At 59.6% G+C, this 15,293-nt stretch overlaps 2 protein-coding genes across 2 annotated transcripts in view; both read right to left on the reverse strand.

Annotated features, from left to right (window-relative positions):
* Positions 1-3,272: 3,272 nt before the first annotated feature.
* Positions 3,273-4,422, reverse strand: LOC311189300 (uncharacterized protein). The gene has a single exon (XM_084260936.1). It carries the CDS (start codon positions 4,416-4,418, stop codon positions 3,528-3,530), a length of 891 nt encoding a protein of 296 aa, XP_084117062.1. The 5' UTR covers positions 4,419-4,422; the 3' UTR covers positions 3,273-3,527.
* Positions 4,423-5,193: 771 nt separating this feature from the next.
* The window catches only part of LOC311189145 (uncharacterized protein), a gene marked incomplete at both ends in the record, with an annotated part of 35,567 nt that continues 25,467 nt past the window's right edge, over positions 5,194-15,293 (reverse strand). Inside the window, 2 exons of the mRNA XM_084260725.1 lie at positions 5,194-5,734; positions 5,882-6,068. Coding sequence (XP_084116851.1) covers positions 5,194-5,734; positions 5,882-6,068 — 728 coding nt within the window. The remainder of the gene's footprint in view (positions 5,735-5,881; positions 6,069-15,293) is intronic.

Here is a 15,293-nt window from a genome sequence, read left to right on the forward strand (position 1 = left end):
CGCGGGCACAAGCGGCGGCCGAGCCCGGCCGACGCGCACCGAGACCCTTCCCGGCTCGGGGGTTGATCGGGACCCGGCAGCGCCCGCCATGCGGCCCCCGCACCCCGGCTCAGCAGCGCCGGGTGTTCTCAGAGCTGCTGCCACTCCTTCAGAATCAAAATCTTATTGTAACCTCACACCGACCTCCCCAGCAGTGGAGCTGGTTCCTCAGGGTGACCGGTGTAATCGGCGGTGACAAGTTCTTCACTCCAGAGTATCCAAATAGAATTTATTCGAGCAAGTGATAAGCAGGAAACACAGCGCTGGGCGGCCGGGGTGTCTCTGCTCCCCCAGTGCCGCGCGCCAAAGCAGCAGCCCGACCCTGTGTTTATGCAGTAAAACAGGGAACATTCCCTTAACGCCTGTACATAATTATTACCTAAACCCACCTACTCTGGCTTCACATGTTCATGAGCTTATCAGTCCTTTGCGCTTGCGCAGATCCTTCCAAGAATTGTGAGCGAGGGCCTCTGGTGGTCCCTGGGAGGAAGGCCACGAGTCATCCTCACAAGGTACTTCCCAACTCTCGCCTGGAATGTGAGGGGCTTGCAAGCTGGCAGTGTTCTCATCAGTCTCAGCTGATTTATGTCCTTGTTAGTCACCAGCTTTTCTTTAGCAAGGGGATAAATGATGTGCCTGTGGTGGATGCCATCCCACCCTCGAATTCTTGAGACTCTCCCAAGCGAGCCCTTTGTTGTGAAAAGAAAGAAAGAAAAAGCACCCCAGCCTTTCTCGTCCTTCACAAGCCCTTAGTTCCCAGAGCTGCTTCCCACAACCACCCTGCGGAACTACACTGCGTGTATAACCCTGAGCCTGTTCCCTCACAACTGCGATTCGTACCAGCTCAGTGACAAAGGGTAACAGAGTGCAAGTGCCCTCCGGTCTGATTAACAAATTGATTATACCAGGCTTATTGCCGGGGTCTCACCCACGGGAGACAGTCCTCCACACACCTCTCCAACGTGAGTCCTGTCCCACAGGGCTTGATCTCCTTATCACAGTGTCTCTCAGTCCCAGTGCTCTGGGGGGTCACCAGCCTCCCCCAGCAAACCTGTTCCAGTGCAAATCTCTCTCCCTCTCCTCTCTGTGTCTCTGCTTCTCCTCATGGCTGCGAGTGCTGGCAGGGGCTTACCCCAAGGTAGGGTCACAGCGTCTCCTCTGTGTCTCCCCCTGCTCCCCCCAGCCTGGGGCCCCTCCACGGGCTGCAGGTGGGGGCTGGGCCTTTCCCAGGGGTTTCTCCAGGGGCTGCAGGGGCATCTTTCTCTCTGGCCCCAGGGCCGCCTCCTCCCGCGCCCTGTCCCGGCCTCGGTGTCTGCTCAGCTCGTGACATCTTCTCCCTCCTCCTCCAGTGGGAAAACGCAGCCGCTGCCGGGTTGTTTTCTCCTCCCTGTGATTCTCAGAGGCTCTGTGACTCCCTTGGCCCTGACTCGCCTGAGGTTTTCACTTTGAGGCTGGCAGAAAACTGTAACTGCTGCTTACAGAAACTGTCACAGCAGCACAGCCCCCCCAAAACTGCAACACACCCACGGGCTCAAAGCACAACAGATTGACACAATTTTTAGCCAAATCACTGCCCAAAATTCCTGCCTCTGAGCTGGACCTTGGCCGTGCTGGGCTTTCGATTGCTTCACATTATCTATATCCTCATCCCATAGCAATCACTGGGTAACTCTACTGATAGTTTGAAATACAAGGCGGGCAGGGAGATGCTTGGCATACCCATGCTCCTCCTGGAAATTACCGTAAATGTCCTCCCCGTACGCGAAGTGGTGCTGAGCGGGTTCCTCTGGTGGCCTCGATAGTCTTCCTCACTGTGCCAGCGAGTGAACCCCATCCTTGCGCATGCTCATCTCATCCCTGGCTGCTCTTCTGTTCCCAGAGCCAGTTTCTTCATCTGCCCGTTGTTTTAACTCCAGGTCCATAACCAGCACCCACTGTTTTGATTCCGAGTCCATGGTGATTTTCCACAGTGCTAAAGGCACCCGCTGCCTTGTCCCTAAAAGCCTGAACATGCTGCACATTCTCAAAGCTGCTGTGACTGAAAAATAATACTCTAAATTAAAACCAAACTCACGAGAAGTGAAGCTGTTTTACTGGGGTGAGTGTAACAGGACCAGCCCTGGCTGCCTCAGCAGCAGTTCCATTCTTATCACCCCTTCTCCACAAATCTGAGCAACGCACAATAACCTTCCGACCACTTTCCCAACTACTATCCTCAGCTCTAGTAGCCAACCTATTCATCCTAACGTGAATCAACACGCAGCCAGTCAAACATGCATTTATCCTAATTGGCCAAATAGCATCACTCAGAAAAAAAGGACTTGGACCTCTGTCTCCAGCCCCCAAAGCTGGCATTTTACATTACAGCTATTCTCTGAGCCCTCTAAACTGCCTGAACCATCCCTCAAGCCAACCCCCACATAAGCTCCAACACCACACATAAAGTGAATAATAAACCCCATCCAGCAATCACAAACATCCCCACACCCCGTGGATAGAGCATCGCTACCCCACTAAAACCCAACCCAACAGACAAGACACCTACACTATCCACAGTAACCACCCCAAACTCCCAAGCCTCCACAAAACCACCACCAACCAAGCCAACAACAAGCCCCACAACATACCCCCCAAGCTGCCAATCTCCCCAGCCCTCAGGGTAAGGATCAGCTGCCAGGGATACAGAACATAAAACAACTCCCAAATGTAGTAGGGAATGACCAGGCTGGAAAAGCCCTTTGAGCCCATCCAGTCCAACCATCCCCATCCTGAGCTGAACCAGAGCCCTGAGCACCTCATCTCCCCTCTGTTAAACACCCCCAGGGCTGGGGACTCAGCCCCTCCCTGGGCAGCCTGTGCCACAGCCCCACAACTCTGCCAGGGAAGAACTTTGCCGTCATGTCTGATCTTGTTACAGTCACCCTAATACAACAGCTTAACTTCTAGGTTATTTCAGGTTTAGTTTAGGATAGGATTTTGATTTTAAAGGAGTTACAGCAGCTATGAGAATGTGCAGCATGTTCAGGCTTTTAGGGACAAGGCAGCGGGTGCCTTTAGCACTGTGGAAAATCACTATGGACTCGGAATTAAAACAGTGGGTGCTGGTTATGGACCTGGAGTTAAAACAATGGGTAGATGAAGAAACTGGCTCTGGGAATGAAAGATCAGCTGGGGATGAAAGGAGGGAAGCTGAGCCTGGGAAGAAGAGAAGGCTGGGGGAGGGGTTCTGAGAATGACATTTATTTCTCATCACTCCCAATTTGAGAACAAAGGAAATTCTTTCTTCCCCAGCCCAGTCTGTTTTCCCATGACGGTCACTGGTGGGTGACCTCTCCCTCTCCCTGTCTTCACCCACCAGCCTTTCCTTACACCTTCACTTCCCGACTGACACAGGGGCTTTGGTGGGCTCCTGCCCTCCAGCCAGGCTCAGCCAGTCAGAGCAGGACATCCCTGCAGCCCCCGGCCACCACAGCCCCTCAGCAGCAGGTTCAGGAGGTGCCAGGCTGGGGGGGTGCCAACAGGCTGGGGGTGCTGTGGGTGCCCTGGTGAGCCAGCATCATCCCCTCATCCTGAAACCGCTCCTCACAGAGGCTGCACTGGAAGGGCTTGTCCTCTGCCAGCCCCTCCTGCTGGGATGGACCTTCCCCAGCACACCGGCCGCTTTCTGGCACCGCCTGCAGCCTCTGGTGGGTCCTGAGGTGATTCTTCAGGTCATGCTTCTTGCTGAGGGTCTTTCCACACTGGTCACACTTGTGGGGCTTCACTCCTGTGTGGATGCTCTGGTGGGCAGTGAGTTTAGCCCTGCTCCTGAAGGCCTTGGGGCACTGGGCACAGATGAAGGGTCTTTCCCCAGTGTGGATGCGCTGGTGGGCCTTGAGGTTGGTTTTGTACCTGAAGGCCTTGGGACAGTGGGTGCAGGCAAAGGGTTGCTCCCCAGTGTGCACGAGCTGGTGGGCCTTGAGGTTGTTCTTGTACCTGAAGGCCTTGGGGCACTGGTCGCAGGTGAAGGGTCTTTCCCCAGTGTGGACGCGCCGGTGCATGACAACGTGTTGCAACTGCCTGAACTGGAGGCCGCAGTCCCTGCAGGTGAAGGGCTTCTCACCGCTGTGCGTGCGCTGGTGAGTCTGCAAGTAACACTTGGTGCTGAAGCCCCTGCCACAGTCGGGACAGACGAACGGCCGCTCCCCAGTGTGGCTCCGCATGTGGACAAGTAAATGTGACTTCCTGCTGAAGCTCTTGTTGCACTCAGGACACGTTGGGCGGGTCTTCTCCAGACTTCGGGGTGTTTTGCTGGGCTGGGGATGAGGGCGCCCCAATGACCCCCCTGGTCTCCTGCTGTGGGCCAAGTTCTCCTGATGTCTCCTGCCCGTCTTGGGCATCCCTGGGAGTGGGGCGGTGGGTGCCAGCAGACCCTCAGGGACCCCACCGGCCTCCGTCTGAGTCCCGCTGGCTGCTGGAGAGAAGAGGATGAGGTCACTGCTGGGGATGCCGTGGGCATATGGGACCCCATCCCATGACCAGTGGAACAGGCACCCCAACAGCACCCCACCCTTCCTGGTGCACACAGCATCTAGTGCCAAGGGGAAGGTGCTGCTGGAACCCCCACCCCTCCAACAAACACCCGGTACTTGCCTGGCACAGGGGTCTGGTGCTGCTGCTGCATCCTGGGAGGGTCTGGCATGCACGGCATCTCTTCTTGCTCCAGCTGGCAGATGATCTCTGGCTTGACAGCGACCTGGCCTGTCCAGGGCAGACAGAGAGGCACCCTCTCCTGCACTGCTGGGATGGCAGCACCGGCCACCCCCTCCCCACACCAAGCATCACCCTATTCTATCACACATATCACATCCCAGCCCAGCCCAGCCTCTCCCCCAGCCCCGCTCTCCGCAGGAGGCTGCCTGGCCAGGCACAACCCGGCAGCTCAAGCCCGACATCCCAAGCCCTCCGGCAGCGCTCGCGCAGCCACGGCCACAGCCCGACTCTCCCTCCCAAGGGCTCCAGCTCAGCCCCGCAGCTCAACTGCGGCCACAGCCCAGCTCCACCACGCTAGAGACACTCCTCACCCAGTGAGCCGGTATCAGATGGACCTTCCCCAGCACACCGGCTGCTTTCTGGCACCACCTGGAGCCTCTGGTGGATCCTCAGGTGCTTCTCCAGGTTACCCTTCTGGGTGAAGGCCTTGCCACACTGGTCACATTTGTGAGGTCTCACACCTGTGTGGATGCGCTGGTGGACAGTGAGGGTGCTCTTGTCCCTGAAGGCCTTGGGGCACTGGGCACAGGTGAAGGGTCTTTCCCCAGTGTGGATGCGCTCATGTTCAGTGAGTTTATTCTTCTTCCTGAAAGCCTTGGGGCAGTGGGGACAGGGAAATGCTCTATCCCCAGTGTGGATGCGCTGGTGGGCAGTGAGGTACCTCTTCTCCCTGAAGGCCTTGGGGCACTGGTCACAGATGAAGGGACGCTCCCCAGTGTGGATGCGCTGGTGGGCAGTGAGGTTCCTCCTGTCCCTGTAGGCTTTGGGGCACTTGTCACAGGGAAAAGGGCGCTCCCCAGTGTGGAGGTCCTGGTGGGCCATGAGGTTCTTCTTGTCCCTGAAGGCCTTGGGGCACTGGTCACAGGCAAAGGGTCGCTCCCCAGTGTGGATGCGCTGGTGCCTGATCAGGCAGGATTTATCACTGAACTGGTGGCCGCAGTCCCTGCAGGTGAAGGGCTTCTCACCAGTGTGCACACGCTGGTGAGTCAGCAAGTTACACTTCTGGCTGAAGCTCCTGCCACAGTCGGGACAGACGAACGGCTGCTCACCGGTGTGGATCCGCATGTGGACAAGTAAATGTGACTTGTACCTGAAGCTCTTGTTGCACTCAGGACATGTTGGCTGGGGGCAAGGGCGCCCCGATGACCCCCTGGGGCTCCTGCTGTGGGTCAAGTTTGCCCAACGCCTCCTGCCCTTCTTGGGCATCCCCAGCAGTAGGGCGGTGGGTGCCAGCTGACCCTCAGGAATCCCACTGGCCTCCATCTGTATCCCGCTGGCTGCTGGGGAGAAGAAGCCAAGGTCACTGCTGGGGATGCCATGGGCATGTGGGACCCCACACCATGCCCAACAGCACAGGCACCCCACTAATCCACCAAAATTCCTGGTGCACAAAGCACCTGGGGCCAAAGGATCGGTGCTGCTGTAACCAGCAACCCCTCCCACAGCCACCGGAGACTTGCCTGGCACAGGGGTCTGGTGCTGCTGTGTCCTGGCAGGGTCTGGCACGCACGGCATCTCTTCTCGCTCCAGCTGGCAGATGATCTCTGGCTTGACAGCGACCTGGCCTGCTGGGGCAGACAGAGAGGCACCCTCTCCTGCACTGCTGGGATGGCAGCACCGGCCACCCCCTCCCCAGACCCAGCATCACCCCATTCTATCACACATATCACATCCCAGCCCAGCCCAGCCTGTCCCCCAGCCCCGCTCTCCGCAGGGGAGAGGCTGCCTGGCCGGGCACAACCCGGCAGCTCAAGCCCGACATCCCAAGCCCTCCGGCAGCGCTCGCGCAGCCACGGCCACAGCCCGACTCTCCCTCCCAAGGGCTCCAGCTCAGCCCCGCAGCTCAACTGCGGCCACAGCCCGGCTCCACCACGCTAGAGACACTCCTCACCCAGCGAGCCGGTATCAGATGGACCTTCTTCAGAACAGCGGCCGCTTTCTGGCACCACCTGGAGCCTCTGGTGGGTCCTCAGGTGCTTCTCCAGGTTTTTCTTCAGAGTGAAGGTCTTGCCACACTGGTCACACTGGTGGGGCTTCACACCTGTGTGGATGAGCTGGTGGGAACTGAGGTTGTTCTTGTACCTGAAGGCCTTGGGACACTGGTCACAGGCAAAGGGACGCTCCCCAGTGTGCACGAGCTGGTGGGCTGCGAGTTCCCCTTTATACATGAAGGCCTTGGGGCAGTGGGGGCAGGAAAACGCTTGCTCGGTGTGGATGCGCTGGTGGGCAGTGAGGTTCCTCCTGTCCCTGTAGGCCTTGGGGCACTTGTCACAGGGAAAAGGGCGCTCCCCAGTGTGGACATACTGGTGGGCCATGAGGTTCTTCTTGTACCTGAAGGCCTTGGGGCACTGGGCACAGGTAAAGGGTCGCTCCCCAGTGTGGATGCGCTGGTGGATGACCAGGTGGGGCAACTGTCTGAACTGGTGGCCGCAGTCCCTGCAGGTGAAGGGCTTCTCACCGCTGTGCACGCGCTGGTGTCTCAGCAAGTTAAACTTACGGCTGAATCTCTTGCCACAGTCGGGACACACAAGCAGGTGCTTCCCTGTGTGACTCCGCATGTGGAGAATACGATCAAAATTACTCCTGAAGCTCTTGTTGCACTCAGGACACGTTGGGGGGGTCTTCTTCAGCCTTCGCGGTGTTTTGCTGGGGTGAGGTTGTCGGCACCCTGATGACCCTCCCTTGCTCCTGCTGTGGGCCAAATTTTCCTGACGTCTCCTGCCTGTCTTGGGGATCCCTGGGAGCGGGGCAGCTGTTGCCAGCAGACCCTCAGGGACCCCATCGGCCTCCATCTGCATCCTGCTGGCTGCTGGGGAGAAGAGGTCAAGGTCACTGCTGGGGATGCCATGGGCATGTGGGACCCCATGACATGCTCAGTGGCACAGGAACCCCAACCCAAACGTCCTGGTGCACACAGCATCTGGGACCAAACGGACGGTGCTGCAGGAAGCCTCCACACCTCCCAGGTACTTGCCTGGCACAGGGGTCTGGTGCTGTTGCAGCATCCTGGGAGGGTCTGGCACGCACAGCATCTCTTCTCGCTCCAGCTGGCAGATGATCTCTGGCTTGACGGCGACCTGGCCTGTCCGGGGCAGACAGAGAGGCACCCTCTCCTGCACTGCTGGGATGGCGGCACCGGCCACCCCCTCCCCAGACCCAGCATCACCCCAGCTCTGCTACCCTCTGCTGCTACTGCCTGGCCATGGCTTCAGCACCCCTTGAGAGTGGCCAGGAGGAAGCCTTTCTTTACCCAGGGCAGGGCGCATCCCAACCCCATCCTGCCCCATCTCACCTCACCAATCAGAGCCCAGTCTATCCCATTCCATCCCCATCACATCTTCCCCTCATACCACCACTCCCTACCAATTACATCCCATCCCACACATCCCATGGCCTCCCACCCAACAACCCAACACATCCCACCCCATCCAAGCCCCAATGCACCCCATCCCGTGCCATCCCAAACCAACTCCATCCTCTCTCATCCCACTCCATCCCACCTCACCCCAGCCCAGCCTCTCCCCCAGCCCCGCTCTCCGCAGGGCAGAGGCTGCCTGGCCGGGCACAACCCGGCAGCTCAATCCCGACATCCCAACCCCTCCGGCAGCGCTCGCGCAGCCACGGCCACAGCCCGACTCTCCCTCCCAAGGGCTCCAGCTCAGCCCCGCAGCTCAACTGCGGCCCCAGCCCGGCCCCGCCGCCACCGACACACTCCTCACCCAGCCAGGCCAGCGCCCGGTAGTTGTCCAGCATCACCTCCCGGTAGAGCCGCCGCTGCCAGCCCGACAGCTCTGCCCACTCCTCGGCCGAGAAGTAGATGGCCACGTCCTCAAACGTCACCGCCATCTGCAGCCAGAAGCACGCCCGGCTCAGCACGCCCTGCCGCGCCTTCGCCCGGCACCGCGGCCGGAATCCTGCCGGGGCCGGCCAGGGCCCCGCCGGCACCGGGCTCTCCGGCAGCGCGACGGAGGGCGCCGGCCGCTCGGCCGGGACAGCCCCGAGACCCACCTTGCCGGGCACAAGACCTGCCGAGAGCCGCCCGCCCGTCCAGCCGGAGCCTGACGGAGCCCCGGGCAAAGCCCCGGACCCCCGGCCGTGCCCCGCGCCGCCGGCCGACCCGGCGCAAAGGCCCGGAGCGGCCCGGGCAACGGCTCGTCGGGAAGCTCCCGGCTCCCGCCTCGGCCTCCGGCACCCGAGCGGAGCGGGAGGACGACGGCTCTGCGGGGCAGGCCGGGGGGCCGAGCACCCGGCCGGGCCGCGGGCAGGAACAAGGGCGGTCTGGGAGCCGCCGGCCGCCTCGGCCCGGGAGCACCGCCCGCCGCCGGTGCAGCACGGGAGGTGTAGTCCCGCCGCTCCGCTCCGCTCCGCCCGGCTCGGCTCAGGGACCGGGTCTCCCCGCGGCCCCGCCCGCCGCTGGCCCCGGGCGCGGCTCAGCCCCGGGCGGCAGCCGAGCCCCAGCACGGGCCGGGGAGGGACCGGCGGGACGGACGGAACCCCGCGGGGGATGAGAGGAGGCGGTTCCCGGCCCAGCCGCGGGGCCGAGCACACGGCAGCCAGAGCCGCCGGGACCCGCGCGGTTCCTCCCCGGCCCGTCCCGCGCCCCCCGCTCGCTCCGAAGCCGCCCGGGCCCGGAGCCGCCCGGCCCGGAGCCGCCCTGCCCCGGCCGCGCTGCTGGTACCTCGGCCCGGCCTGACGGGGATGTGCCGAGGTTCCGCCTCGCCGGTTCCGCTGCGGGCGGGGGAGCGGGGGGGTGCGGGGGGCTTCTCGTCGCCCCTTTGCTCCAGCCCCGAGCCCAGCCCCGCGCGGCCGCTCTCTCCACGGGGGTGGGCGGGGGGAGGGAAGGGGAGGGGAATTGCTCGGCCGGGGGCAGAGAAGGCTCCGGGATTCATGCACGAACCAGCACGGGAGCCCGATCCCAGGAACTGAAGTCAGGAGTTCCAAGTGCAGCCACGGTAGACTCGAGTTTTGTTATGGGACATATCACACTATTTAACAGTCTTTGAAACACGCCTGTACATCAGTGAAGTTGTGACTTCCACACAGCCTAAGATCACGGCCAGTAACTGATGACTACCACAAGCTCCCTGCGGCTCCCGGGCCACAGGCATTGCAAATCCTTGGAAGCGTACACAGCCCCTGGTGTGTGACATTCACTGGGTCACACCGTAAGGGTGGCCGCACCTCGCCGACGCAGGACGTGTCGCCGAGTATTAGTGTGTTCTGTAACCCCCTGGCTTGGTGTGGCCGAGCAGTTGGAATTTCATCACCACAGAGGTTGCCCCGGGAGTGTTTTTAATTTGTGGAGACCGGGCATGGCCAGGCCTCCCATCTGCCTTGGTAGGGGGCCCGTGTGCTATGGGTAGCCTGTCACTACTCACACCAAACACCAGCGCGATTATCCATCACACTCATCGGCACCGCCAGGAGCGATCACCCACGGGGCAGCAATGTGGTGGTAAGGTCGACTTGTGGAACAGAGGGAGAATAATTGCTGCCAGCTTCTTCCTCCCGGGAGTTGCTGCTCCAAAGGCTTCAGCTCAATTAAACAAAGTAGGCTGCTGGTTGGCAAAGCAAACAAATACAACAGCAAAAGTGTTAAGTGACTTGGCTACGGACGTGGATTCTGTGAGACATGCCACCTCACAGAATCGTGCAGCAATCGATGTCCTATTACTGGCTCACGGGCATGGGTGTCAAGATTTTGATGGCATGTGCTGTATGAATCTGTCTGACCACTCTCAGTTGATTCATGCCACCATTCAGAAATACATACAAGAAGAAAATGGATTCTTTGGATTGGACAATTGGTTTCATGGGTGGGGAATTTCAGGATGGGTATTGTCAGTGGCCACAGAATTACCTCTTCTGGCCAGGTCATTACTTCTCCTGCCCACACGTGACACATGCCCTCTTGACCTTATGGGGCAGAGATTGTTTATCCCGATGGGGAGTCAAAATCACAAGGGATTGTTGTCAGGGGCCACTGTGTTGCAGAGCGTTAAACAGCCCACCTGAACCTTGACACGGTTACCTGAGAAACCTGGCTGGGTGGATCAGTGGCCCCTACCTCTGGAGAAATTACAGGCCCTCAGAACCTTAGTGAGTGAGCGATTGGCTGCGGGACGTACTGACTTGTCACGACGGGAGGGAAGAACGCTGCCAATCGATGTGATTGATAAAGCACTTCAACTTTACTGCCAGCACACACTTCCTTTTATACTATTCCTACCACGTGTTATACTCATTGTATTCTAATTGGCTTTTAACTTGTCTTGGTTTTACCCCGGCTGAGAGCCGAGATCCAGGCAGCTGCCTGCTCCTTAAAGGAAAAGAGCAGGGGAAGGGGAAAAAGGAAGGAGCAAATAACCCCAAAACCAAGAAACTAAAAGGCCCGTGGGTTGGGATAAGGACAGTTTACTAAGATAACAGAAGGATACAATATAACAATGCTAACAGGACTTTAGAGCAAAAAATATATGAAACTGTTGATACACAATGCAGGTTCCCACCGACCCCACAGCTCAGGCCCAGCCACCCAGAGCCGTCCCGGGACCCGACCGTCCCCCAAAACCCCTGTGTCCTGGAGCCACCCCCTGCTCCTCCCCCCAGCCCCCTTTACACTGAGCAGGGTGTCACTGCCATGGGATACCCCTTTGGCCAGCCTGGGTCACCTGTCCTGGCTGGGTCCCCTCCTTTCTCATGAACAGAGAAATAGGAGGAGCTGGGAAAGTCCTTGACTGTGACACAACTGAAACCATCAGGGTGTTACCAGCACTGCCCATCCTGACACCCAACACAGCATCCCACCCCTGCTGCAGGAGAAAGTAACTCCAGCCTGACCAAACCAGGACATAACTAAAGATTACATTTGCATACTCCACCCATCCTGCAGCCTGGGAATCATGTCTCTCTCTCAGTCCCAGGAACACTGAATCCTTATCACACCTCCTGCTCCCACATCCTGTGCCCATGCTGTATGATACACAGGAACACACTGACCGATTGGTGACCCTTCTGTTCTCACCAAGGCGGCGTGGGGCCTGGTCTGACTGCTTGGACAGCTGCCCCATAGGCTCATGGCCTTGCTTCTCAAGCCATTCTGCAACATTGACTCATCCAACAAACCTTGGACAGGCCTTGGAATCCGCCTGTGTTTGTGGGAAAGAAACAATCAGGGAAATGGCAACTTCTACATGACCTGAGGCAAGTAAAGGAGGTCATGGCAACTGAGGAAGCCTTGTGACCAGGATTCCCCCGCCAGCAATGATACCTGTGGATTGGGATTAGTAGTTAGGGATTAAAAGATTGTTTCTTTACAATCTTTTCAATTGTAATTTATGTGCCATTTTCATGTAAATTAAATTACAATCGTTTAAATTGCCTTTTTCCCTTGGCCCCTCCAGACAAGGAGAATTTCGCCTTTACTGTACCAACTCTAAATCCTAATGAGCCTGTGAAAAGGAATCACTGGAAAGTTCTGCCTCGAGGTATGAAGAACTCACCCACCATCTGTCAGCGGTTTGTTGCTCAAGCACCAGTCCTAGTGAGTGAGGCCTACCCTACAGGGTATTGCTATCACCCTATGGGTGACACCTTGTTGGCTGCAGGAACTGCAGAGCCGTTACAAACCTGGAACAAGAAGCCATTTGTAGCCTGCAACAATTGGGTCTGGTCATTGCCCCAGAGAAAGGTCAAGAAATCCCCCCCTGGAAACACCTGGGCATGATTGTGGCTGCAAGGCAGGTAAAGCCGCAGCCTGTGGAGCTGGACATGAAAATCAAAACCCTTAATGATGTCCAAAAAATGATGGGGACATTAAATTGGATTCGCCCCTACTTGGGACTTACCAACTCACCATTGCAGCCTTTCCTAGAATTGCTAAAGCATCTAGTCACCCCAATGAACCTAGGCAACTAGCTAAAAGAGCACGAGATGTCCTACACCTTGTGGAGCAAGCCCTGAGCTCTACATTTGTGAACAGGACTAAAACAGGTCCTGTGAAGTACAAGTGTTTGTGTGAATCAGCAAGTTAATTCCCTTTTCTCTATTGGCACACCAGAACGAAAAAGGGGCTGATCCTTTGCATACTTTAGAATGGTTATTTTTACCATCCCCTTCTCAAAAACCAGCCCCTGGATTGTGTGAATGGATTGCTGACATTATCATAAAACCAGGAGAAGATGTGTGGAACTGAGCAGGAGAGATCCTGGTCGGACTGTTTTACCTGTGCAGAACTGGTGCCAACAATTAGAAGCCACAAGCTGCCCTCGCTGGATTTGAGGGACAGGTTACTTATCACCTGCCCTCACACCCTCAGATAAGGTTAGCCCAAAAAATACCTTCTGGCTCAGTCCATCTGAACCTGGCCCTGGCCCAACAGTCTGTGCAGATGGATCAGGAAGAAGGGGAAAGGCTGCAGGAGTCTGGCAAGAGAAGGGACAGTGGGAATCTGAACTAACGCTGCAACAAGGGCCTCCCCAAGCAGCAGAATTGCCGGCTATGGCTTTACCCTTTGAACTGTTTTCGGGCCAAGTAAATAGTCACAGACTCGGCCCGTGTAGCAAATGTCGTGAGACAGTTGGATAAGGTGGTTCTTACCACCTTGGCCAATCGACTGCTGCACTGGAAGGGCTTGTCCTCTGCCAGCCGCTCCTGCTGGGATGGACCTTCCCCAGCACACCGGCCGCTTTCTGGCACCGCCTGCAGCCTCTGGTGGGTCCTCAGGTGCCTCTTCAGGTCACCCTTCTGGGTGAAGGTCTGGCCACACTGGTCACACTTGTGCAGCTTCACTCCTGTGTGGATGCTCTGTGGGGCAGTGAGGTTGTTCCTGTGCCTGAAGGCCCTGGGGCAGTGGTCACGGGCGAAGGGACGCTCCCCAGTGTGCACGAGCTGCTGGGCTGTGAGATGACGTTTATACATCAAGGCCTTGGGGCAGCGGGGGCAGGCAAACGCTTGCTCGGTGTGGATGGGCTGGTGGGCAGTGAGGTTCCTCCTGTCCCGGGAGGCCCTGGGGCACTTGTCTTAGATCTTCAACAGGTCTCTTAGACCTTCTAGGTCAAGCCTGTAGCCCGCAGCTCTGCATTCACGTGTGGATCGAAGCAGCAAACTCTGCGCACGTTAGATAATATTTCCAGAAACTTCTGATCACTCGGATTGTCTCTACCGGACATCAGCACAGAGAAATTCCCTCCGGACCGCAAAGGAGAACATCGAGCGGCGGCTCCTGCAGACGGGGCAGCGTCCCTGAGCCCGCCCCGAGCACGCAGGGCCCGGCTGTTCTCTATCCGGTCCGACTCAGCACCGCCCCTCACGCCGCCCCGCCCCAGCGGCCTCAGCTCCGCCCAATCGCCTCTTGTCCTTCCAAGCCGGGGCCGCCCCCCTCCCGCTCCGCGGCCCGGCCGCCCCCGTCCCCCGGAGGCCGCGATGCCCCGAACCGCCGTTTCGAGAGAGTCTCAGCGCCCTCGCCCCGGCGGCCGGCGCTGCTGAGCCGGGGTGCGGGGGCCGCATGGCGGGCGCTGCCGGGTCCCGATCAACCCCCGAGCCGGGAAGGGTCTCGGTGCGCGTCGGCCGGGCTCGGCCGCCGCTTGTGCCCGCGCAGCCACGGCAGCCCGGACCGGACGGCACCGCTCGGGCCGGGACTCGGGGCTCCGCGGGGCCGAGCTCCTCCACAGCGGGCCCCGGGGCCGCGGCACGGCCGCTCTCGGCCGCTCCGTGCGACTGAGCTCGGCTCTGCGAAGAGCCCGCCCCTTGCCCCGCTCCTTCCCGGCTGCTTCCGCCCGGCCCGGGACCGGCCCCGCAGCTGCCCTGGAGCCCCCGCGCCGGGGCCCGGGACGCGTCCCCGAGGGAGGGCGGGGCTGCGGGACCCCGACAGGAGCGGGGACACGGAGGCTCCGCCGCCCCGGGGTCTCTCGGGCCGCCCCGGTCCCAGCCGAGGGACAGCGCGGGGCCGGATTGAAGCCTCGGGCCGGGATTGGTCAGAGCCGAACGGAAAGGGCGAGCTGGGATTGGTCAGAGCGGAGACACCGGCGGCGGGACAGGAGTGAAACGACGGGCGGGGATTGGGCGGAGTGAAGTCGGCGAAGGGCGGAGACCGGATGGAAAAGAAACGATGTGATTGGGCGAGAAACGAAGATCGGGGGGGAGCGATAGGTAGTCGGGCGCCGATGGGCGTGGTCAGAGGCTTTAAAAAAAGCGGCGGGGAGTCTCTTCCCTCTCTGGAGAAGGGGCCGGACCCTGTGGCTGTTGTTGTTCTGTGGCGGCTGCTGGCGGGTCGAGCCTGTTCTGCGGCGTGCGGAGCATCCCACGTCCGCCGCCCCGGGGCGAGAGAGATCCCCTCGGGACAGGAGACGTAGGGGAGGCGCCTCCGCCGCCCTGGCTGGACTAGCGGTGCGCCGGCCGCCGGGCTGCTGTGGCAAGGTGCGAGCGGGGGGAGCGGGACGGGCCGGGGAGGAACCGCGCGGGTCCCGGCGGCTCTGGCTGCCGTGTGCTCGGCCCCGCGGCTG

Source organism: Gallinula chloropus, assembly GCF_964237585.1.
Source record: "Gallinula chloropus genome assembly, chromosome: 2".
Lineage (NCBI taxonomy): Eukaryota > Metazoa > Chordata > Aves > Gruiformes > Rallidae > Gallinula > Gallinula chloropus.

What these genes read in the sequence shown, in the direction of transcription:
- LOC311189300 (XM_084260936.1), bottom strand. Translation starts at nt 4,418, where the DNA reads ATGCCCAAGACGGGCAGGAGACATCAGGAGAACTTGGCCCACAGCAGG.